We start from the raw sequence: 27,231 nt of genomic DNA, 5'->3' as shown, positions 1-27,231 counted from the left end.
TCAACAATACTTGAGAAAGCACGATGACCTTTGTGATTTAGTAACAGAAGTCGACGACGTATTTTCGTCTGTGGTAATTTCTTGGTTTGCACATCTTCTAGTAGCTGTCTGTGTTGAAGTAAATGGTTTCCTCGCAGGAGAAAATGAAACAGTTCTAGCAGTTGGAGGATCATTAATAATAACGTTTGATTTAGTATATGCTATTATAGCTATGATTATAATATGCATCACTGGGGGTTCTGTTTACGAGTCCTATATGAAATCAGTTCCTGTCCTTGTTGAATTATCGCATTCAAAATCAGTGTCGTTTCGCCCGCTTTACCGAGATATTCAGTTGCTGATTATTAAAATTAGTGGGCATCCTATTTATTTAACAGCTGGTAAATGTTTTGTAATATCTAGAGGACTTATTCTTACATTTCTCAGTCTTTTGTTGAGTTACATATTGCTTCTTGCTCAAATGAATCCGAAAGCGATGAAATACATGCTTGAATTAAACAATTGATGTATCGTTAAGTGAAATGTTTTTTTTTTCTTTTAATAAAGTTTAATTTAATTCAATTATGGATATTCAAAATGTATAATGTTTATTAATTAATTATTGCATTCTTGTAGCTAAGTAGAAACACATTCTTATTGTAAATATCTATTAAACTTACAATCTGTTACAAATGGTGTGTCTTTATAGTTCCTAATACTGCATTTCATTTCTTATCTGTAATCCATCAAAAATATTTATTTCAGAGGAAATTGCTCCTAAAAATATATTTCAAAAAGAACAATATTTTGCCAATACTATTTTTGTTTTTCTTTCATCGTTTTTAAACTATATCCTCGATATAACGAGAAGTTTATTCCAAATCCAATTTCACGTCTTTCAAATTTGAATGAAATCTTTAATTTCAACATTCAAAAATTATATAGTTAAAGTATATTATCATATTTTTTTTATATACTATAGTAAAATATATGAATGCGATACAATAAGACATGGGATTAACCACCAAAGCAAAGACTTGTAAATCATCAGCCTATCACTCTGGGAAAATCAGGACGGAATCCGGGCGAGCAATCCCTGAAATTTTTCATATGTGGTCTATCTGGATGTGTCGGGTCCCATCTCTCATCATTCCACTGACCGCAGAAAAACTGAATGATAAGAATAGGGGACCAAGGAAATGGTAGAAAAACCCCTTTTCTGATAAAAATCATAGTTTTCACCATAAAAAAAGATGCTATGAATATATATTTTGAATAAATTGAAAAAAATATATTCGTAATTATACACGAATAAACTAAGATTACTCATCGAATCTAATTAATTAATAAAAGTCAGTGCATTTTGGTTGTGAAGACGAAAACGACTAAAAATAGTAAAGAAATATCAGTAAAAGAATCTTACGGAAATTATCAATAAAATTTAAATATAGGTACCTAGAAATGTCAAATATGTAAATCTAATAAAGTAACTACAAATAAGTAAGTTTGATGGTTTGTCGTATCATAGGATTGCCAAAAAAAAGTTGAATGAAGTGTTCCCTAGATTTTTATTCAAAAATTTCCGATTTTCCTAGACAATATATTATAGTGTAATATTGTAGAGAGGTTTATACAAATACACTATCTGGCCAAAAGTATCCAGACACCTAGTAGTACGGACTCGGAGAGTCCTGACGCATATATTAATATGATGTTTGTCCTCCTTTTGCATCAATGACAGCCTGTACAAGTCTGGGGAGACTTTCCACTAGTTTTTGATAGGTGGCCATTGGAATTGACTTCCAGGCGTCTATCACGGCTGAAGTGAATGCTGGCAGTGAGAATGGTCGATGTGGCTGACTACGTAATCTGCGTCCTAATTAATCTCAAAGATGTTCTATGGGATTTAGATCGGGGCTCTGAGAAGGCCAGTCCAGTTTTTGAACACCCATTTCATCGAACCATGCCTGTGCAAGTGTCGATGTGTAAATGGAGCAGTTATCCTGCTAGAAGAGAAATGGACCTTCCCCGAAATATTTCCGTAGAGTTGGGAGAGCAGCATTGTCCAGAATGTCCACATACATCTTAGAGTTCGTGTTTCCAACCACAGGAACTAAGGAACCCAGGCCAAACCATGAAAAGCACCCCCACACCACGATGCTGCCACCACCAAACTTTACAGTCGGCACAATACAGTCACGTAAAAAGTGCTCGCTGGGCATTCGCCAAACCCAGACACATCCATCAGACTGCCAGATTGTAAAGCGAGATTCATCACTCCAAAGAACACTTTTCCACATGTCCACAGTCCAGTGACGGTGAGCTTTGCACCATTGTAATCGATGCTTCACATTCTGGGGAGTGATGTTCGGCTTGTGAGCGGCTGCACGACCATGGAATCCCAGGTTTTTTAACTCTCGACGAACAGTCCTAGTGCTAATACTAATGCCTGATGACCTTTGGAACTCCTGAGTGATTTCAACTGAGGACATGCGACTTTGTTTCACTATCCTTTTCAGGATTCTACGGCTGCATTCACTCATTTTCTTCGGCCTGCCACATCGTTTTCTTCCACTTTCACTGCCTTGACATTTACACTTCACAATTACATCACTCACAGTGGATTTTGGCTTCTGTACAATGTCTGAAGTTTCACAAACTGATTTCCTACAAAGGTGGCATCCTACTATAATGCCACAATCAAACTCACTAAGCTCTTTTGACTTACTCATTGTCTCACAAATGCATAAACATGACCTGACAAATCACTACCAACACTTTCATACGTTTCAGTTACGCATCAACGACCATCACCTGCCAGACCAACTTCTTTAGGGGTGTCCGAATACTTTTGGCCAGATAGTGTATTATTAGAATGCCATTTGTTACATTAGATAATAGCGATACTAATACATATAGACTAATAAATATAAATAAAAAGTTTTATTATTACATTATGGGAAGGACACATCTTATTTTAGAATAAACTCGTAAGACCGCATGACGTATTGAAGATTTCACGGATGTAGGTAGTAGTATATCTTACCAATAATATATCCAAATTATACTTACATGTCTTTATGGAAAAGAGAGCGGATAACACATTTTCATAACTAATAAGTTTAATTTTGCTATCATGAATTTTATCATCATTTTTAATATTTTTATTAGGTCGGATTAGAAGTCACAAAAGACTATATTTGGCCTTAAGGCTGCAGGTTTCCAACCTCCAGATCGTTTTACGAATTTCAGCTAAATTGGTGAAGGGGTTTCTTACATCTAATAAAAGTTTGATAAAATTTACTAGTCTCAGATTTCCTAATAAAATCTACGTCAGTGCGTCCTGTATACATATGTATACATAACATGAGAAAGTATTGGAATCGTGTCAAATTTGACCCTTTCAGTTTTTTGTAAATCTCCACGTTTTGAGACCTCCTGAACCCAAAAAAGTCAAAAAAGGGGGGAAATTCCGTGCATATGTACAGTATAGTATGTATGTGTTCGAATCTATTTCATTTAATATGTCAAGATGTGGTAATGACTAAGAAACAAAATTTGGCATGGTAGCTTGTTAATGCTATTAAATTTTCGTAGTAAAAGATCGAAGGGTGAGCAGATAGAGGGAATAATATCTCGAGAGGGGTTGGAGATAATGTAGATTTTACTCGTTATTATCATTTACAATTTTTTAAATAAAAATCACCCTTACCTTCAAAATTAAACTTTTTGCCATTTTATAATAATCAAAAATATGTACAGATTTTTATAACAAAATCTCAGTGTCACACAATTTTATATGTTAACTAGCTGTTACCCGCGACTTCGCCCGCGGTGGTTTTGCAAGCAAACAGCATTTATATTCAGTATTTCAACAATCATAGTAATTGTTATATAACACCTACTGCTGAAAATAATAAGAATTGCCGAAAATCAAACTAACTATTTTCAATTTGATCAATCGTTCTATAATTGAACCAATATGCAATAACAAATTCGAATTTAAAACGGTTCGAACATTTGGTTAAAAAATCGAAACATAAAAATATTTATAACAATGTCTGAAATGTTATCAATTTAATACACCTAAGTACTCAATGAAGACTAAACGTAGTTGAAAANTGCCCAAAAAATAAAACCATGAAATGTAAGAAAAATAAGTTTGTCTCGAGCGGTTTTTCTTATAGATAAATGATTTGTATACTAAACTTACAGTGCTTTTTTTTGTTGATTAATAAATTTAACCATCAAAGCATATAATATATGAAATAATTAAAATTAACTATTCAAAAAATAAAGTTTGGAGTTTATTAGAAAGCAGAATAAATATGTTTTGGTTTTTAGAACATTATCTATATTCATTTTCTCTCTTTGGGTAGGATATTTTCTTAATTAGGGTGCGTGAATTTTTACGTATAGTTTAATTAATTAAGAATATCAACTACTCATTTAATAAATAAAATGTCTTATTTTCATGTATTAACTAATACAGTTGTCACATATGAAACAATATTTTGCAATAGACATATGATAACCTATTGCAAAATTTTCATGTATCTCGTTCAATTTTTGAGTGATTTAGATTCATATATTGTAATAATGTTATTATCAATCAATCAATTTTTATTTCCAAGGGAAATTTTCCCTATTAAGGGGGAATACAATTTCACAATAACAAATATTATTTCGGTCTACATCAGGGGTGTCCAACCCGCGGCCCAAGACAAGTTCCAATGCGGCCCAATAGACGTGTAAACAAAACCGACAAATTATTTTATTTTTTAAATTTAATTTCGACGGCATAAACTCAAAAAAGAAGTTTCACAAAGCCGTAAACTTTTATACATATTTTATGTTTAAGTGAAAAGGAAATATTTTCAAATGCTTGGAGATGTGTGAATGACGAAGGAATACTAAATAAAGCTGAAGTTGTGACTCAAAGGATTATAGACCCAAATTTGAGAAAAGGAGAAAAAGGAGAAAAGATAGAAAGTAGTGAGGAAGGTTAGAAAATTAAGGTAATATTTGCATAACAGAAGGTCTATTTAACCTTTCTCACTACTTTTTATCTTTTGGTCTTTCTCTCATTTTTTCAAATTTGGGGTATATAATCCTTTGAGTTTCAACTTGAGCATTATTTAGTATTCCTTCCAGCATTGCAAGATTTGGCTACTTTGCGCCAAATTTGGCTACCTTTTTTAGTTTGGCGTAAAAATTATCATTTGGCGCATTGGCTACTTTCTGGGCTACATATTATTTATAAATATATTAGTAGAATAAAAATGCACTTTAAAATAGTGTTTCGTCGTTCTTTATTAATTAGAGACCCAAATAAACAAATATTTGTGTTTTTCAAATAAATGTTTGTTTGTCTCCTTTATAATAAATGAATTTATCTACAGTATTTCTAACTGTAAGTAAAAATTGAAAGTGTCTGTATAAGTAATTTTTTTAAATATTCTTTTTCGTGATAAAGTTTTAATATTTATTACTATTGAGATTTAAAATTTAGTTAATTTTATAAAATAAATTTATTCCTTACATACGAAGTCAAAATATAGAGTCCGTGGGAATTTTATGTCTTAATATAAACATTCTCACGAGGAATCCGTGCATAGTTTACACTTACAGGCAAAATTCGCCATATTGTTGCCATTCTACCACCACCTTTAACTCCACACCTGCTAAAACAATTGATCACCTGATTAATTTTCCCACCACAAAAAGTATAAAAACCCTCCTCCCTCCCCCTTCTCGACGAAGGATCGCTGATCGGGGGAGTCGCTCGAAGTTCGTCAAAGGAAGTCGAATACTGCTTTCTCGCCAGACCTATTCCGAAACCCGAAGGACCTGTGCCAATTTACCGAATTTACAGAAGAATTATCACCCTGATAGTTTCGCAGGAGGTATGAAAGCTTATTGTAAACTCTCTCTCTCTCATACGCGAATTAGAAGTACAGAGTGTTAGAAAGCTTTATTTTCTTTGCTGACTTTAATAAACGGTTTGTTTAGAAAAAATGGTGTCTTTATTCGACTGTGCCATCGTCTTATCGTCGAATCCTTTGACTCTCCTCCACTCGCGTAACGCGTAACAGAACGTAAACGCCATCCTTGACAAGAAAGTAGGTCACCGACTTGTTGCCGGAAAGGAGAGGTCTTCCCAACCTCCCCGGCGGCTCACACTATAATNATTGATTATTTTTCAATAACTCAACAACACACATGATGACCACACAAAGCAGACTGATTAACTACAGCTAGCTAAACATGGCTAGCTGATTGGAGCAGGCGTGAGATTGTAGTGCCACTTCCGGTGTTGGGAATGGTGACGAATACAGAAAATACTGACAAATATGGAAAAATATAAAAAGTCATCAAAATGTGATGAATATTGAATATTACAAATATAGAGGTTCCACTGTTCTACTGTATATCTATTATTTTGACAATTCTTTGGCTATTTAGAAATTCTTTAGTTAACAGACATTTTTTAAAAAACAAAACTATGTATTGACTATTTAAATAAATCACTGGGTTTAAAATATAAGACAATTTTTATAAGAGACACTTGCATTAAGTGGAAAACATCTCTACTCCTAAGAGTTTCTTCTAATCTTTGGTTCTGCTATAAATAATAGCATTACAGCATTTTATTATTATATTTAACTTTATTCTCTCAAAATACTATATTTCATAAATATTAAAAGTAACAGTATTATAAGAGAATATTAGAATTCAGATTGAATTCTTTTTAATACATATTAAAACTCGCCACTTATTTTGATAGAAAATATATTCATTAATTAAATCATTATATGTAATGAATGAAAGATAATAACTAACCTACAGTTCAGTTTTTGTTACAAAAAATTGTTGATAGTTAGTAGTCATTATTACTCTTATTTTGAAAAATTATTGCTTTTATTACTTTTATACATTTAACAATTACAAATATATGTATTATAATATTTACAGAATAGGTGAATGATTGGCTAGAAATTACCAGAGAGATACAAAGCCATATAATTTTAAATTAAAGATAATTTGTTTAACAGAAGTTGTATAGAACAATGTAGAAATGTAATTCATACTTCATAGTTTCTTTCTTCAATAAATGAATATTTACAAAATCTTAAAATTAACATATATTTTAGTTATATTACATTGATAAATAAAAAATATTAATTAAATTAAGCAATTAGTTTAAAATGATGAACAAAAAATACTATGATTTTTATATTTTAATACTAAATGATTTTGGACTAAGTCATTGTGAAACACTTTAAATAATTGTCTCAAAAAATCAGTTCTAATAAATGAAAAATATCATTTTATTACTTAAAACTGATTTAGAAAAGGGATTTATAAAATAAATTTCAAATTCTCCCTTTTAAATTTATACATAAATGAATGTCTGTTTAATTTTCTGATAACTTAGCTTTTGAACAAAATATAAAAACAGTTTTAAAATAAAATTTACTTTTGTTCTCGATATTAATTTTAGATGGTCCAGAACAGAGTTCTAGTAAATTGTTGAGTACTCCATTTACTGAGGATCCTCAACACAGACTACAATGGATTGCTTATTTGGAATTTACTCATAATAATGAAGTTGGTGATCTTACTTGGGATAAGGTAAAAAAGAATTAGTATTATAAAGTTTCATCAAAAATATTTTAATATATAGGCCTATATATATATTAGAAGCTAATCGAAAGTTTATCAAGACTGTTTATACTTGGCTAACATTCTTGTATGCAGTTCATTTGGTATCACTGAAAAATATTTTTCACTTTTTTGTTTCTTTGGTCGGTTCTATTCGTTTTTATAACATATTTAAAATTAACGAATTAATGTGAATGACATATTATTCCAAACATAAGATGTTTTTCCTTACTTTAGACGAGTTCTAGTCGAAACAAACGAGTTAAGTGTTCGGTTTCTTATTACTTCGTTACGTAACCTGACCTTGATTACAATGACTGGTAACTAGTCGATAACAAAATTCCAAGTTTTCATCAAATGTATAGTGAAGAGCATCAGAAAATGTTGCAATTTGTTATACTTGCTTTAAGCTGTATTTTTGTAAACGGGGATCATCATAATAAATCTTCCAAAGTGATTCTAATCCACATTGACGGATGCCGTTGGGATTATGTAAATGATTCGAGTCTGAAAGGTTTCGCCAAATTAGCTAAATTTGGCGTCAAAGCAGAATATGTCAAACCTGTTTTTCCTTCCAATACATATCCAAATTCATATAGCATTGCGACAGGTAAGACTCTATTCTTAAATTTATTAATTGTAAAATACATGTAATCTTTATTCTAAATATATTTATTAGTAATGATTTATATTCAAAAACAGATAATTATGCGCAGATTTACAAGTTTAACATTATAATTTTCTTGTCGCTTATGATATAAAATATGTTTATCTTATAAATGCAATACTCAATTTATAGTTTCTTTAAAAAATAAAATAAATTTTTTACATTTCATAACGTTAATGTCATTCATATTAATAATTTTTAATTGATTCAACATAATTGATTTGTTATTTTGAAAAATAATATTTCATTAAACTCGATTTATTGGTTGTCTCCGCATTGAATTCCAATCAAAGTATAATTTTCAATTGTCTCAAAAATTTTTCATCAATATTTAGTAGACGATTTATTAATTTAATTAATTAATATTTATTAAGTTATTAAATTAACTTATATGTATGGTTGCTATACGTCTCGATTTTTCGGGATTTTTTCGATTTGAAATAACTCGTTTCGATTGAAAAATATTTTCCGAAACGTCTCGATTTGTTCATTTCTACAAAAAAACCCCTTATTTTATTTTAAAAAGTCAAACAAGAATTGTAGGCGATAGTTGTCAGCTAGGGTTTCTCAAACGGGATTCCGGGATCCCGGGATCCCGGTTGTTTTTTTAACCCGGGAAATATCCCGGGAAATCCCGCAAATTTCTTAAAAATTCACTTTTTTTCTTATTTTGTGTTAAGGTTGAGGAATTTTGCAAATAGAAAGCATAATTAACTCATTCACTGTCAAAATACATTTGTATTTATCAATTTTAAACCTACCTATTAGTTTTTTTTAAAAATTTTTGCTCGTTATAGCATGTCACAAATGGTCAATAATTAATATATAGCTTATTTGTGGCAGGACTATAAAAATTATTTACTTGTCGGAACCTGTAATATCTGGAATAATTGTGCTTACGCTGTCTTGAGTTTTAACCATGCCCAGTAGCTTTTCAATAAATGCCTAACGCCAGATTATGCAAATTGGGCAAGGATACAAACGAGTACAAAGTCTGCAAGTATGAAGTTTTTCTTCATAAACCTGATTATTAAAGCCAAATGAATTGCCGAATTATCGAGCTCTAAGCTTGATGCCGCTATTAAAGCAGCCAAGGTAGACAAATCAAGAATACTAGAGAGCGAAAGAAGTACTACAATCTCGAAAACGAACTCGAAATCTTCCAGGCTACAGGTGAAAAAACACATAATATCTGTCTTCTCTTAAATGCATTAAACACTATTCCAATCACATCAATTGAATCGGAAAGGGCATTCTCGGTGGCAAGACTTTTCATTACTAAAATAAGAATTAGAGTGAGTTATCGGAGTATTGACCATCTTTGCTTTTTAAAATCTTATAAAAGTTTGCAATATTTTGTATTATATTTTATTTAAAAAACGAAAATTACCTTCTAAATTAGAAGTTCATTTTTTTAATTTTTAACTCAATTCAAAACATTTTTTTTGTTGTTGTTGTATGCAGTTTCCAGCAAACTTTAATTAATTTTTTTCTATTTGTGAAAATTTCTACGTTATTTAAAGGTAATTTTTATTATAGGCCTATAGACCTTACACAGCATTATTAATATGATTTTGGAGGTTACAGAACTTTAAAATTACTTTAAAAAATGGAAAATAATTATATCATTTGATTTCAAGATATTTTGTATACCCTAAAAATAATCAATTCTATCCCGGGATTTCCCGGGATCCCGGGACAAGCAAAAGACCGGGAAATGAGAAACCCTAGTTGTCACGCATGCTTTCAGTAATCTTTGTGTGGTGCTGTGCGATGGCCTCAAAACTATCGATGGTTTCGAATTGATGATAAATCAATTAATGGTTACATCTGGCCATAGTCTAGCTTTTTGTATTCTTTGCTTCCTCCTGTGGATATTAATAGAACTTTTATATTTAATCATGTCCATTATAGAATCGGCCAGGTTCACAATAAGGCAACCAGGTTTTCTAACAAAAAGTTGAAATAGGTATTAACATAATAATAAAGAGAAACGTGTGGAATAGTGAGGAATTTTTTGTTTGAAATTATAAAAATATAAGCAATATTTTACTTTTAATTTTAATTTATTTTTATTTTTTATTTAAAATATGGTAATGGATATTTCGTAATTTTACAAAGAAATATTTATTTTTAATTAATTGTGATTTAGTAAATTGCATGTTTACAATAAAATTAAGTATCATATAAGAACTGGAAATTATGTTACATTTACACATTTCCGAAAAACTTTTTTAATCATAAAAACAACTTATTTTTTTAAGAAATATTCTTCGTCAATTTATAAGTGAAAAACTTTATCAAAAAGCCACTTTAACACTAAGAAAAGCATTCATATTAACAATAAAAAAGGCCTTTTCGTCTTCAATTAATATAATAATATATTAAGTTAAAAGCATTTTATATAAATAATTTTAAAAAATCTATTTCACTGTTAAGATAAGTTATATCATCATAAATTTTCAAGTTAGTTTTATTCTAAATGGTCTGGTAGAAAATTTTGAATTTTGTATTTTTATTAAAATATTATGCTGATGATTAAAATAAGCCACATCACATCAAAATCAATTTTATTAATATCGTCGACTTCTTAGTTCTCTTTATGGTTTATTTAAAGAAAATCTAGGTCTTAAAGCTTATTAAGCCTATATTTCGGATTTTATAAACTACAGTATATTAATCTAACTTCTGATAAATTTCCCATAAAAACAATCTTTTTACAATTTCTTTCGAAAATAAACATCGCTATTTTTTGTTTTGTATAATATATATTTTATATGTTTATATATCAACAAATACTATTAACACTAAGTAATTAGGACAAATGACATTATTTATTATTGGCATTATTAAATGTTTATCTATTGTTGAGTCAATTAAAGAAATGTTAATTATGTATGTAAATGATATTAACTTATAAACGAGCATTTATTTATTGTGACATCGTCACAATGCCGTGCTGCAATTTTTAAATCATGTTTTTAATTTATTTAATTTAAAATGTATGTTTTCACCTCAAATTAGTACTGTAATATCTTGCCCCTGTACATCATACTTTTCCTTTAACAATAGAGTTGTGCCTGTCATCTATCTAACAGCTTTCAGAGTGAAATATTTGAATTGAAATAACATGACGTCAGGTTTGCATCGGAAGTTCGTATAAAGTTAATCGCGACCACCTGCCCTAAGGTTTCCATATCTGTTTTGTCTCGTTTTTCGTTTATCTAACTCCGTCCTTGAGCTCAAGGAAAGACAGACGGACGGACGACAACGGAAATTTATAGGTCTACATTTTTTTTTTTTTTAATTGAAGCCCAACAAAATATGAAAGAGAAATATTTCTAAATGAGTTTAATAAAAAAAAGTAAAATAATTTATTAATCAATCTGTCTAATACTTCATTAATGCAAATCTAATATATCAGACACTTGGTGGTAATAATTTAAATTAAAAATAAATTAAATGTAATGCATTAAGAATGACAATTTAAAAGTCATAAAATAGTGTATATAAAATTATAAAAGAAAATGTTTATTCGATTTATCAGAAAATTACACGAAACGAAGGTTTCTTTTGAAATTTATCTATTTATTTATTTACTTTTCCTAAAAATTATTTTGGATGTAAAATACAAAGTATATAATTAAATCTTTAAAATTTTAATCATTAACCTTTGCTTTAATTATGAAGTTAAACAATATCTATTTATAATAGATATGGTTTAACTTCATAATTAAAGAACGTTATTTATGGAAGATAGTGATTTAATATTTTTTACCTTTAGTTTTTACGCTTTTCCAAATTATTACAAAAACTTTCGATAAAAATCAAAATTTATAATCGTTATTAAGCGTCTGGTCAAATTCACGATAAAAAGACTCTTAGTGCCGACACAACAATATGTGTAATATATAGCCTACATATATTTATGAATAGGAAAATATTTTTAAAACAACAAATTATAAAAATATGCATCGCTCTTAAATTTTCAATCAATAACTCAGAATCATTAATAGAAATACATAGGCCTATATGTATGAATATGAACAGCTAAGTTTTAAAATACTGTATTACAAACGAATACTTTCATGTGGAACACTTTATGCGAATCATATGCAGATTAAACACTTTATTTGCCACAATATATATCAAAATATTTGTAACAAACTTTTGTTACATGAAATAAAGATCGTTATTTAAAATGCAGTACACAGAATAATTAATTGTAACATTATTCTTCACAAAATGATTTATTTTTATGCATTTTGTCCAAACATAAAATTGGGAAAATTACACACTATTAGAATATTGTCCATAAAGACTAGACAACATATCCTTTAAAATTGCATTTTATTAATAATCAAAAAACTATTTGTATTTTTCCTGGTGTCGACATCCGATTCATGCTACCCATTAAAAAATCAACAGAATCTGAATCGATTTCAAATTTCTATGATTTTTTTATTATTGTTGAATCAAAGCGTTATTCTTCGTCCTTTCCCCCTATGTTGGTTAGGTTTGTTCAAAACCGGCAAAATCGAAATGAATAGTTACAATGTCTCGCAAATTAAATCAAATCTATATAATTCAAATAAGTCAATGTTATTGATTAAATCGATTAAATCAATTTAATCAACAAATTTATCCTTGGAACTTTGTTATATAAGTCAATGTTATCATTTCTAAGCATCTTTTTCCTAAAGGTTATTTCATTCACTATCATTATCGCTTATCAAGTAGACTGTACTACAAAACATTAAAATAAGCAATACTGTACTATACAATAACAGAAAACTTAACAAGAGATTAAATATTTCCCTCTAATTATTTCTCATAAATATTATATAGGCCTATATATTGTTATTTAAAATAAAAATTTTTGAATATGTTTTTTCTCAAATAACTTTTTCTCATGTTAATTATTTTGTAGAATTAAAAATATTTTTCGCATTATTACCATAAGAATACGTTATGCATTATATTAATTATTAGACGGGTGGATGGTCAAGGCAGTCAAGGCGTCAACCGATCGAATCCGCCAAGCCACCCCGAGAATTTTTTTTCATATGTGGACAGGCCCTGTTCCTTACTATGGGCCTGGCCTAGCCAACGATTGATATGGAAAAAATGCCCTCAGAGAGCGAAAGGACCAAAAATAAAAGAACTAATTTAATAGAAAACAAATCCTACAAGAATTTTAGTCTAATCTAATTTTAGATGTTCAATAAATGAAATTCGATAATCAATTAAATTATTTTCTGTATTTTAGGTCTTTATCCAGAGAGTCATGGCTTCGTTCAGAACATCATGTATGATGCAGAAAGAGAAGAGTTTTTCTTGATGCTTTATAATCCTAATTCTACTAACTCACATTGGTGGGAAAGTGCAGAGCCTATATGGGTAACTGCCGAAAAACGGGGAATTAAAACAGCTTTATATTGGTGGCCCGGAAGTGATGTGGAAATTCACGGTATACTACCTACGTTCTTCTTGCCACATCGATATACTGCTGGAGGAGAAAATGTCACAAAAGATATCCAAGGAAAATTAGAACACGTACTCAATATGTTCCATAGAGACGAGATTAGATTAGCTATGGTTTACTATGGTGCTGTAGATAACAATGGTTTGTATGCAATTATTAAATAATTTATTTTAACTTAATGGCTAATGATTATATAAACTATATATATAACTGATTTAATCTTTCAAAAGATAATTATAAATATATTTATATACTGAAGACTAATATGAATTTGTGCAGACCAATTGCCAAGCGGATAAAAGGCAGTGAACACCCGTACTTATCACGGGTTCGCGCCTGACTAATAGGCTGGCGGCGTGCAGATTTAGTTTTTTTTACGTGTCTAAACACCTAACTAGGGTCAATTTCCTCTCGAAAGGCATCGTTTTTGTGTTGCATTTCCTAATCCTAATGTAAACTTTTATGTAAACACTACTGTTTACATAAGTAGTTAAGGCCAATATTACTCACAATTATTCTTATATAAAGATTTACATTAAATAATAATATATTATATTAAATAAATAATACAATGTTATACTGTGAAAACTGATTTATATAATTAAATTTTTCATTAACTTATTAAAAAATCCTTATTGCTTTAAAATAAAAATGTCAAGTAGTGACATTTAATAGGCAATAAAGGTTCGTCCATAAACGTCGTGTTTTATTTTAGCTAAAATTTAAACCCCTCTCATCTTCTCCACTGGTCAAATGGGGTCTCTAGCCCAATCTCCCAAAAATCCAGTGGAAATTTTAAGACTCCTCTGTTTGGAAAAGTTACATTATGCCATCGAAAATTTAGTAATACAATTTAGTAATACACTTGGAACATATTTTAACGCCGGCGAGTTACAATTTGTCCCATATTGGTTCTATGTGTCTTAGATACTAACTAAACTATAGTTCGTTCCGTTATACAGTAGTTGTTCCGTTTTCACTAATTTGCTCCAAATCTTCTGGAAGATCCAATTCTCCTCCTTCCAATTCATAAAAATTCACTTTTTCCAATTTAGAAAAAAAATTTATGACCTTAAGTATTTTTAATATCAAATTAATTATTTGATTTTAAAAATTATTATTCTCCATAGTCCGATTTCTTTAAAATACAAAAGTACAGTTTTTCATTTTTTAAATAATTTTTTTTCCATGGTAAACTGGAAAACTATGCTTTAAGGGAATCGAACTCTGGAGAATAATTGATGATTCATTAATAGTTTTTTTAACACGTGTGTTTTTGTACAGCTTACGTGCTGGATTAAAATGACAAGAAGTATAACAAATAACGCTAAATTCTAAATGTGATTTTAATATGTTGGAAACGTTGGTTTGTTAGTTAAAAAGTACAATTTTCAGAGTTTTCTTGCAATATCAGTGCGTGCTGTATCACTCACTGTCATAAAAATTAGCGCATCAAGAAGGAGTTGGCGGAATAGAATGAAAATGTACATATGTAAATGTACCGTAGCCTAAGTGATTACGCCATTTATTACAGGAAAAAGTACAAATGATACGAGGTTCTAGTATCCTGTTGGGCTACCTCTATCGTGAATACACGACGTGATACGGGTGGGCATGGAGGCATACAGGGCCGTATTCTAGTCACTTATCTCTCGTCTCTCAATGACGATTCTAGTGCCGATTCAGTGGCAACAGTGGTGATTCTGGGCCATGTTCAGTAATGCATACACCTAAGTTAGAGTTCTGAGTGGCTTAGTTGGCGGAGCTAAGAATGTTCTGAGCATCATTGAACGATTATTCTTAGATAACTAACTGGGCAAAATGGTGGACGAAGTTAAAATTATGATCGGAACGATTGTCGCAAACGAACTGGTGGAAAAGGATGAAGAATTCAATACAATTATTCAAATTGGAGCTGCGTCAGATCGTGATGAAATTAACGAAGCAATCATTAATTGTAATTAACGAAATGGACCGTTGTCTTCTGTTAATTTAAAATGTATTGGGAATCTCTTATACAGACGTGTGATAATTTTACATTTCGAAGTCATTTTAGAACCAGTTAATGATTTAGAATGAGAAAATAACTTTGTGATGATTATAATAAAATACGTTTAGTCCAACACGAGCAGCCATCTTGCAAATCGTACGACGAGAAAAAAACAATGATGCCACTAATAGAAGTTAGCATAGATAAAAAAAACTGACTGAACTACCTAGAATTCTAGCAGTGGGAGGAGTCAAGCAATAGTAAGAAACGAGTTCAACATATCACAGCATAATTAGACTTAGCATAGCAAGAATTCTGTTTTACTGAACACGGCCCTGTTCTAAAGATTATCTTCAGGTTTTTAAAATCAAGGAATATTGATAACTTTTTTTTTATAGAACAGTTAAGAACATATTTTAAATTCAAAATTCTGTCGAATATTGAACTATTTGAATTCAAAAAATAAATTACAGTAATAGGTATATATTATATACAATTTAAAATAACAAAATAATAAAATAGATAAAAAAACGTGGGTTAAAGGTGAAAACGTTCGTTACTGTTAATAAATAATTCTCAGTGAGATAAGGTGTTCTTGCGTAGGTATAATATAAAAGCAATTATTCTCACAGTTCTACATGATTTTTTATTTAAACAAGTCATACGAAGTCTTTCGGACGTTAAGGTTAGCAACTCGATCACATGCAATCTGTCTAACACGGATCACTTTTAAAATATTAATAGTGGACCAGTATTAATTAGAAATCGTTGACCATCCTCTCTTCCTGGAGAAGGTCAACGACTACTTTTGCTCGAATTAGCTTACTTCAACCCTCTTTCGCAATGGTCCCTTTTTTCTATCGGACCAGCAGTATGGTGACATTGAAATTGGAAAATCCAGAATACGAGGTTACCAGCCTCCACAAAATATGTTTTAAGTGGTTTTCGACGGTGCCGGGTTTAAATATTTTGTACGTTTTTCGCGAAATTCCTCGATTCGTTGTCAGATGACCAATTGATACTCGGCTGTAAATGGAACAGTTTCTTAGACGTAACATTAGTAGTTACATAAATCAAATACTATAAAATAATATAATAGAAGGGTTAGAATATGAAAGAATCTACTAATCTTAATGATTGTTGTTATTTTTTGCCCGAGCGACACCGGGCTCATCTGTTAGTATGTAATAAAATAATTAGTGAAATAACTTCGTTCTGTGATTCATAAAACAATCACAGACCAACATGGGGGTCCGCAGAAAATTTATTTATTTTATTTTACATTTAATTGGAAATGTCGATGGACAGTAGATTTTCACCTCACACATAACAAAATTATCCAAGATTACAATAAAATACAATTAAAAATTATATAATAACAAGAAATGTATAAAACATAAAAAAAGTAAAAAGGGAAAGCAAAATGATATAAGGACAAAACAAAATCACACATTATATAGAAATTGTTGGCATAAATGTTTGTATTTTGTAAAGTCGTGATGAAAGTAATGCTCAACAGAAGACATGTAATCGATGGAACAATGGAACGATAAAAGAAAAATCTATGAGATAGCGATGATCGATAAAAAGGAGTATACAGATTGCATTTTCCTGGAAGGAACTTTCAGTTTAAGCCAATAATTGGGTATTATTCCTTTAAAATATTTATAAGTTAAAATACGATCGAAGTATTTGATCCTTTCTTTGAAATCAGGTAATTCAGTCTGACTCCTGCGACTTCGACATTATTAGTATATGGTAGATGGCAAAATTTGTTCAGAAGGAAATATAATTTGTTTATTTCATTAATAACTTTTACGTAATACTATATCGATGGGGCAGTCATTGCCCAGATTGATAAGCACTAGCCTATTAAAGACTAAAAGTTAGTAAAGAACATCAACCTTAGTACAGTTTGAGGATATCAGCCTACAAAAACGCCATAAAATTCCCCGGCGTATTGAGATAGATTTAGCAATTTTTTCTATATGACCTTTAAATTTATTGTCAAAAATGACCCCTAAATCATTATACGAATTTACATAATTTAAGATATGATTATAGATATGAATGTGAAAAAGAGAAAGATCTCTAATCAGAGAAAAGTACACCACAACAGTTTTACGAATGTTAATTCTTAGATTTACTTAACTAAAAGCTAAAGATAAAATTTTGAGATCGGTTGGTAAAACGTTAGGTCTTAATTTAAGAGTTTTATATCATCGGCATAAACTATAACATTAGATTTAATATTATTAAATAGGTTATTAATGTATGCAGAGAATTTATATTTTCCGTGAAAGGTAAAGCTTGGTGACAATAATTACATCAATAAATTTTTATTTAATTATATAATTTTTTGGGTTTTTAACAAGTAGATTATAGAATACAGTATTAAATAAATACAAAAAGATAGACAAAGCGGCCCATGGTCGTGAGTGTAAGGTTACATATCTCAATCACTTTTACGATTATAATTTGTAGAATTTTTTATTCAATCCCAGGGGAGAGCGAGTGCCCCATTTGTTCTCTGCGGAAGCCCGTGGAAACTAAGACCGTTTACACACGAATACATAACTTTAATATGAAGGTAATGCTGTTTTTTTTAATCTGAAATTATTTGTTAAAATAGTAATAATTTTAAAAACTTTGAATAAAACAATTAATAATTTTATAGAGAAATAGTGCAAAACTGTTTCGTTATAATGTAATATAGAATTTATAGGTTGAAATACAGGAGTTTACAAAAATACAATTGGTTTTTTTATAATTGAACAAAAAAATAGAATTTATAATTATAAAGAAGTTGTAGACAAGAGTTTCATATTATATATAACAATATTTTGAAACTTAATTATATAGTAATAATTTAGTATATGTGATTTTTATTATCAAATTTGTCCGTTTATTTACACGAATACATTTATCAATAACAACTATGACTTGTTAATTGCTTATTGTGCACGAAAAGATCTTTCTTTAAGTTCTTACTCATTTCGCCCGAAAAATTAAATAATTAAATAAAATTTATTGATCTAATTACCATATTTACTCGGGTATAAGACGATCTTGCGTATAGGACGAAGTGTGACTTTAGAGACCGAAATAAAGAAAATTAGATTTATCAATACAATTCTAATTTTATTTCGTTTAATCACAAAATATTATCAAATGATGAATAGAAAACAAAACTGAAACATTATAGTGAGCTTGACCAGAAAAAGTTTGTTTTTAATGATTCAGAATGTGCTAATAATCATTAAAAATAACAATTTAACTAATATAAAATAACTAGATTTATAATCATTGCTAAATGACCTGTATTTTATTAATGTTTTTATAAATAACGAGAAACTATTTTCTGCGAACGAATGAGATGCAACGCAGTTTTTTATTGATGGATGTAGGATTAAACCAATAAACAAAGGTGTATGTGTCTTAATTTGTTTACAATAGGTGCCAACTTACGATAAATAGACTATAATGACAACATGAAGTTCACAGAAATTATTGCAAAAACGCAAAGAATCCTTCGTTCGCGCGTATAGTACGACCTAGGTTTTTGAAGCAGTGAAAAATGAATAAAAACCTTATCTTATATGCGAGTAAATACGGTATTTGTCTTTAAGCTTTATCCCCGGGAAAGCTTTTTGCAGATGTCCATGTATTGTAATTTTTCACAGTTCTCTTTATATACGTGTATTATTATTATTTATCACTCAGAAATCAATTTCTTTGAACATGTATTTAAATTTAATAATCAGATATTTCTAATTCCAGGTCATCATAAAGGACCAGACGCACCAGAAACAAGAAATGCTCTGAAAGAAATGGATAAAATTTTAGATCATCTTCAAGGTCAGATATCGCAACGTGGACTTGCTAATCAGGTTTGTCTTATATAACCTTTTAAAAATTATTTTCAATATTATAAATTTATCTGAATGGTAGACTAGCCCAGTAGGAAATTCCCGATTTTCTGATGGGCCGTTTTTTCATATGCGTTATATTTTACCCGAGAAAAATAAGGTAATACCAAAATACAATCACTGTCTATTATACTATATTTAATAAAGTCTTATTCTAACTCAGGCCGTAAGTGGTCGTTCCGTAAGTCCAGGCCGAATATCCGTTCCTATGAGACGTACCGTACAGTACAATACAGTCCCATAGGAACGGATATTCGGCGCTCCACGATGAGCATTTTGTAATTTGAAAATAACTGATCACAACTTGGGCCGTAGGCTGTCAAGATGAGGCTCGTATTAGACTAATGCTCGGTACTTGACAGCAGTCGCTAAAAAATCAAAATAGTAAATAATATCAGTTACAAGGTTTACATCCACAAAATATTTTTTTATGTTATATTGTTATAACCGGTTCCTGTTTATTTCCAGTCTTCTATTATACTTTAATTTCTTATAAGCGTTCGTATATTTTTGAAAAAATATCTGATAATAATTGATTAACTGAAACATTACATAAAACGTCACAGATCCTGCATGTTAAAAACTCTTTTTAAAGAGCAGTATCTGTTAACCAATAAGAATACCATCAAGAAAAGAGAATTTTTTTTTTCTTGAAAATATAGGGCTGTCTATAAATTACGTAACACACATATGGATACGTGAGAGTGCAGATAATCGTTAGGATACGTTACAAGGAGGTGGGCTGTTTACAAAAACGTTACGTAATGTTAAGATTAATCATATTCGTTATTGTAAACCGCGCTTGAGTTAGGCGCTATCTGTTCATTTTTTGTATGTCCGACCATCGAAAGACCGCTCGGGATCGAGTCTGTTTATAATTTGAAAGATAACCTTGTCAGTTGTATATACAAAAGGTAAATTGTTTACAAACTGAGTCTTTGTTTATTATCTGATAAATGTATACTTTATTTCGTCAATTGTTCACGATTTCAGATGCCTTTTGTGTAAAATTCAAGTCGGATGTAAGTAAGCTAATAAATGTTCTCGTTAATCTTATCTCGCCTTTTTGATTCATTCACGGTTACAAGAAATCACCATACGTAATGCTACGGTCTAAACTCTTGGTAACAGAATGATTCATCTTTGCTTCTGGAGTGTAGCATAGCGAACGGTACTGTTTATTTCACTGCTTTGTACGTTATACATGTAATTAACAAAGTAATTACATAAGGAATAATAAATAATAAAATAAGACAATTGGGGATAACGCAGCGTTACGTAATTTTAGGAGGTTAAATGTACTGTACGACAACATTACGGGGAATGGGGTGATAGTTGAAAAGTATACAAATAGTGTTATGTAATTTATGGACGATTCCTTTTCTTTTATCTCTTCTAATTTCTAAATCATTTGTTGAAAATATATTTTGAATAAGTTTTAAATTGAATTTGCGTAGAAATTCTTATAATTCTCAGAAAATATTTTCGTAATTTTCCTAGATAATACAGTACTTCATGTTATACATCTAAATTTATAATTCTCATTGTATTAGAAGTGCATATCAAATTATCAGATAAATAAATGCATTTTATTTTAAAGAATTAATGTAATAATTATCAAATATATTATATATTCTGTTTATATAGGTAAGCATTGTTATCGTAAGTGATCACGGAATGACCAATACTGGTCCGGAATATGTAGATGAGATTAGCTTGGAACCGTTTGCCGATGATATAAAATATAGCTTATATAAAGGATCATCTACTATGATTCAGCCTGTAGAAGGAAAATTAGATAAAGTAAATATATACTTTTTCTTGATTCCTATTTACTTCATACCTTTTAATAAGAATGCGTTAACGTTGATTATTTTAATATTTCAGCTATACAATGACCTAAAACAAGCAAATATTAAAGGATTGCAAATATTTAAGAAAGAAGAAATTCCCGAAAAATATCACTTTAAACATAACAAATATGTTTTGCCATTGTTTTTATTAGCAGATAAAGGATATTTTATTAAAGCGGTAAACAATAATCGTTTATCATTACATCAGTATTAACAAAGATCTTCAAAAGCATATTTTCGATACATATTTTTATAAAAATAACCAAATTAAATTATTTTAAATTTAATATTGAAACTATCAAATATTTAATTAGTTAAGTTTTTTTTATTATTCAGATAATTACTTTATGTTGTTATTTCATAAAAAGTACGTGAAATAAACATAGATATTTATATATTTTATATTTTTCAAGCTTAAAAGGTTATTATATTTCTTTTCATTCTTTCTTTCTTTATACAGCTTTCTGATTTTAACAAAACCCGAACGAAATCTGAACCCATTATTTATGGTTATCATGGATATGATCCAAACGTCGTTGAAGACATGAGAACTATATTCTTTGCTAGAGGACCAGGTAAATCTATTCAACAAGTAAATTATGTCTTTTTCAGTTTATTTAGAGTTCTAGTTCCTCGAAATCTGACTTTCTTCAAAAATACACGACTGAATCTGTAACAAGTATTGATATATCTATAATGCTAAATATTTAATAATGCATTATAAATTAATTTATTATAACATTAAATTGCATTAATGTAGTGAATAATTCGTCAATGTTTTATAACTGTTCATTTATAATTAGACTAGCAGATGAACCCGACGTTGCCCGGGCAAAAAAATAACAACACCGAAGGTTAAGATTAGAAGTACGAAATAATCTTTTAGGTAATTTCATACTTCTTACCCTTTATTGTATTATAGTATTTGATTTATATAACTACAAAGATTATCTTAGGCAAAGGTATCACACCGAGTGATCAATCAACACATTTTAAAAATTCTTTAATTAATTAAATTGTTGTACAGTAGAGTTTTAAATTTTTAAAATGTGTTAGATTGGTCGCTTGGTGTGATAAACCTTTACATAAGATAACCTTTGTAGTTTTATAAACCAAATACTAAAATATAACAAACATTAAAACGAAAACCATATAAAGACTTTGGTAATTTCAGCCTATCACTGTCATGTTTTACTCAGACGGTACTAAATGGTACACTTTCAATGATCAAGTAGACAGCAATTGAAAATATATCTTAAACTTTTTCAGATATCATATTTTTTCCTAATGTTAATTCTAAGAAACTGTACCATTCACAGCCGAATATCAAACGGTAACATGCCAACGAATCAAATTTCGCGAAAAACAGACCAAATACAAACTCTGCGAACCTCCAAAACCTTTAAAACATATTTTTTGCTCGCTGGTAACCTTGTATTATGCAATTTTTTGTTCGAATGCCACCATACCGCTGGTTTGATAGAAAGAAGGGGCTGTTGCAAAAGAAAGTTGAGGTAATTCGACCAAAAGTAGTCGTTGACAATTCTTTCTCCCGGGAGATCAACGACTACTAATTAATACTGGTCTACTATTAATATTTGAAAAATGATCCCTGTTGGATAGGTTGCGATGGCCCCACATGTGATCGTAGTTGCTAACCTTAACGTCTGAAAGACTTCATATGATGTGTTTAAATATAAAAACTTTTGTAAAAATGCAAGAATAATTGCTTTTATGTGATAATAAAGTGTTTATATTTGCAACAGATTTATAAACTATAAGGAAAGTATGTTCTCGTAAATATCGCGTTTATAGAAAAATTATTGGGTTGCAATTTAAAAAAATTGTAGCCTATAAACTCTGTCTGCCCGTCTTTCTTTAATCTCGAGAAAGGAGTTAGATAGATGAAAATCGAGACCACATACGGAAAGCTTAGGGCAAAAGTTCCAGATTAACTATATACGAACTTTTGAACTTTGAACCAGAAGTTACGTTACTTGAATTCAAAATTTTTTTCTCTGAAAGGAGTCAGATAGATAGCGGGCACAATTCTATTGCTAACAGGAAAAATATGATGTACAGGAGCAATAACACCACTAAAAGAATTGAGAACATTATGGCGAAAAGTTGCAGCCAGACATTGTGATGATGTCACAATAAATATTCGCTTATTAGAATTAGTTTGGTTATTTGGTTATGGCAACGTGACACTCGAGCGATCTGCCGAGGGGGGTGCATCCCGGGAAGACTTTTATGGGAAGCCGAACCCTATTTAGGTGTTACTAAAAGGAAGAAATCCCGGAAAACTCCACGTAGCCAGCCTGTTGGCCATGCCCGAACCTATAACTACCAATGTTCAGTGGTTTCATCTATTTGGCTACTGGAGGGCACCTATACAATTAAGAAAATGCCGTTCAGAAATGAAAAAACTCGAGTTGTTAGATGTGGAAACATAAATACTGTACTTTTGGACTTTTTTCAGGCTTACGCAGGCTTAAACACTTTCGATTCTACGCAGACAAGTGCTATGTTCTACCTGTCTCAGTAACGATGTAGTGCGCCTATTTCGTGCTATAGCATTCTCGCAAAAAGTGAATATAATATATATATATATATTTAAAAAATATTCTATTTTTTATAAGAATTTTATTTATTTTGGTAAAGTTTTTGCTAATAGATGGCGCTACGTGTAAATCACAAAACCGAATGTACTGTACAGTACAGTACAATAGAAATTGATTTATAGAAATGCAATTGATACTTCGGGCGGGATAAACGACATGATCTAAATTAGAAGTATTTGAATGTAACTGCCGAATTTCGTAGCAATTGGTCGAATGGCCTAGGAGTGTATAGCGAACGAACAAACATACTGATTTATATAGAGATTAGCTTACAATTCCAGTAAAATTTAACTTTATACAACTTATTGATAAACTTCATATATATTTTTCTGTTTTACTTTGGTATTTATCATTTATTAGTTGAAAGACACTTTAATAGTCTATATCTGTCGATAAAGTAATGCAATTTATATTACCTAATTATGTTAATTTATTATAAATGGACAACTTCCTAAGAAAGTCTCAAAATGTAATAATTTTGAGACTTTCTTAGTTTACTATAAATATCACAAGCATAAATATATAAATACAGTATATATTTTTACTTAATATTTCCAATAGCGAATGGCAGTATTGTTGATAGAAACATACAGAAGGCGATGGATCAATTAGTTTTCTTCTGGATACAGCCTTTTATATCAATATACTTCTGTGTATTAAACCATAGTACAAAAAGCAAACAAGCAGAAAAATTCTTAAAGTTTACCTTTGTTTTGTAATTATCGTTTTATATAGTTTAACTGTAACTTTAGAATATATAATATTATCGTTCATTGATTTATGCACTGTATATTCATATTCAATGGATTTAAACCTTTTTTTTTTTATCAAACTCAAAATCATCAATCATATTCTTATGTACTATTTGCAACAGTCTAACTAATAACAATTAAAATACAATAACGTACTGGTATAATATATACAGATTTTGGTAAGTTATAAACGTTATTTTAAAAATTAGTTTCTTTTTAATGTTTGGTTACAGATAGTTATCTGTAACCAAACATTAACTGTGTATATCTGTATATTGGTTACATATCTGNCATGCATTAGAACTTATATAACGTAATACAAATATTATAACGATAAAAAATTAAATATTTATTATATATAGATATATTTTATTTCAGGTCTAAAGAAGAATTATCTTTCGCCTCCAATTGAGAATGTAGACCACTATAATTTAGTTTGTAAGCTGCTACAAATGGCTCCTTTGAAAAATAATGGTTCTTGGGATAGAGTAAAAGATATGCTAGGTGAACTTCCTAATTCTGGATCCACTATTAAACCTTTATTTTTATTAGGAATTATATGGGTGGTGAAATTTATATTTTTCATTTAGAGATATGTCTTTATGCTACATTTTAGACGATATATTGATATATAAACAGATAATTTCTCGATAGGAATGTTTTTCCAATTTTGTTGTAAAATTCTATCGTTTTTTCTTATGAATTAAATCAAAAGCAATCTATATCGGAAGGCTGAAAGAACATATTACAATGAAAACGTCATTTCAATTTGATATGATTTTTTTAGTAACCTATATTCCGAAGTACCGTACATTCAAACCTCTGAACAACGGTCACTAACGGGAACATAAATAATGGCCTTAAATAGAACGGGCTCAGCAAAACATTAAACAATAACCAAACACCTTTATCGTTACCGAGAAAGTTTATTTAAAACAAACGTTTTCGATCTATTCCATAGGCCATCGTCAGGTTGAAAACGGACAATTGGAAGATTTCGTTCCACAAGATCGAATACAAATATTTAAACCAAACACCTTTCTCGGCAACGATAAAGGTGTTTGGTTATTGTTTAAATAATGGTCATTGTTTGGAGGTTATTTAATATGCACTTCAAAACAAAACGACTGTGAAGAAATGCCGCCATTTAAAGATGGTCTTTATTGGAGGTTTTACTGTATTTTAAATATTCTAATTAATCTGTTTTTAAATATCCATTAATACATTTTAAACACATATATACATTTTTAATTTTAAAACTGTATATTGTCTCGCAAAACTGTAATATAAAAGCTAATATAAATAATCATGAAGTTCATTTATATAATAAATATACAATTTATGTGTATATATATATATATATGTATATGTATGTATATTATACATAAGCTATATATAAAAAAATAACAATGTATTTTAATTAATAAAAAAATATTGAAAACTTTTAGCAGTTGTCATATCTATTATATACGAGTATATACTGTATATGTAAAGGAATAAGCATTGAAAAACGTCACACAGAGCCAATATTTCATCTATGGCACGTGATCTATATTTTACCAATCATGCAAGTCTAACATCGCACTACAGCGAAACGAAAGTTCCGCCATTACTTGTCTCTTCGAAGATTTAATCTACGATTTCAAGTACTTACAGCACTATTCGATTTAAAAATTTGTCGTAATCTGCATATATTCTGATAGTATTTATACATTTATTAAATACGTATTTTTCCTAATTAGTTTCGTATTTATAGTTTAAGATGTTTCATCTTAAAGATTTCTATTCCGCTTAATAATAATCGCGGTGCTTCCGGCTCTGTTAGTGTGGTTCTATTTTACCTTTTAAAATTTACTTTCTTAGATTTTTAATTAAAACTTTTACATTCCACAAGTTTTTATGCTAAATCTAATGCATAATCAATCAACGCCATTAATTTAAAATAACTTTTTGTTTTATTCACACATATTAATTTCTAAGTCATCAATCAATATATATAATAAAGGTAAGTGTACAATGTGCGTGCTGCTAAAACTCAAAAACGAGTCCCGGTACGATCAAGGGAGTTATATGGTGTGGTAGCCCTCTATCCCCCATCCATGAAGAAGATTCCCGTTTTTACCTGAAGGGCGTGCTATTGAAGATATAAGGGCTGGAAGTTAAGGCTTACCCTGAAGAACTCGGCTTCTATTGTACTATTTTTAGATGCGATTTTTTGCGTTTTTGACTGCGTTTTAGTAGGCTACCACATTTAATAGTGTACTACGGGGGATGAAAGAAACACTTC

General features: G+C 29.9%; 1 protein-coding gene across 1 annotated transcript; it reads left to right on the top strand.

The window, feature by feature from the left end:
- Positions 1–7,911: 7,911 nt before the first annotated feature.
- LOC111632940 (ectonucleotide pyrophosphatase/phosphodiesterase family member 6-like) lies at positions 7,912–25,682 on the top strand. Its single transcript, XM_023377458.1, has 7 exons — positions 7,912–8,254; positions 13,581–13,937; positions 19,567–19,676; positions 21,363–21,518; positions 21,603–21,746; positions 22,029–22,143; positions 25,323–25,682. Exons 1-7 carry the CDS (start codon positions 8,002–8,004, stop codon positions 25,532–25,534), a joined length of 1,347 nt encoding a protein of 448 aa, XP_023233226.1. The 5' UTR covers positions 7,912–8,001; the 3' UTR covers positions 25,535–25,682.
- The last annotated feature ends 1,549 nt before the right edge of the window (positions 25,683–27,231 follow it).

Source organism: Centruroides sculpturatus, unplaced genomic scaffold (assembly GCF_000671375.1).
Source record: "Centruroides sculpturatus isolate CEXI.00-Female unplaced genomic scaffold, Cexi_2.0 scaffold676, whole genome shotgun sequence".
Lineage (NCBI taxonomy): Eukaryota > Metazoa > Arthropoda > Arachnida > Scorpiones > Buthidae > Centruroides > Centruroides sculpturatus.
Note: the sequence above shows the minus strand (reverse complement) of the source record. Positions and strands in the feature narration are given on the sequence as shown.

Bases quoted from the DNA above. Each gene is read 5' to 3' on its own strand.
- LOC111632940 (XM_023377458.1), top strand. From the start codon at position 8,002: ATGTATAGTGAAGAGCATCAGAAAATGTTGCAATTTGTTATACTTGCT. The intron at 8,255-13,580 runs GTAAGACTCTAT...TCTGTATTTTAG, and splicing joins TTCATATAGCATTGCGACAG to GTCTTTATCCAGAGAGTCAT. The intron at 19,677-21,362 runs GTTTGTCTTATA...CTGTTTATATAG, and splicing joins AACGTGGACTTGCTAATCAG to GTAAGCATTGTTATCGTAAG.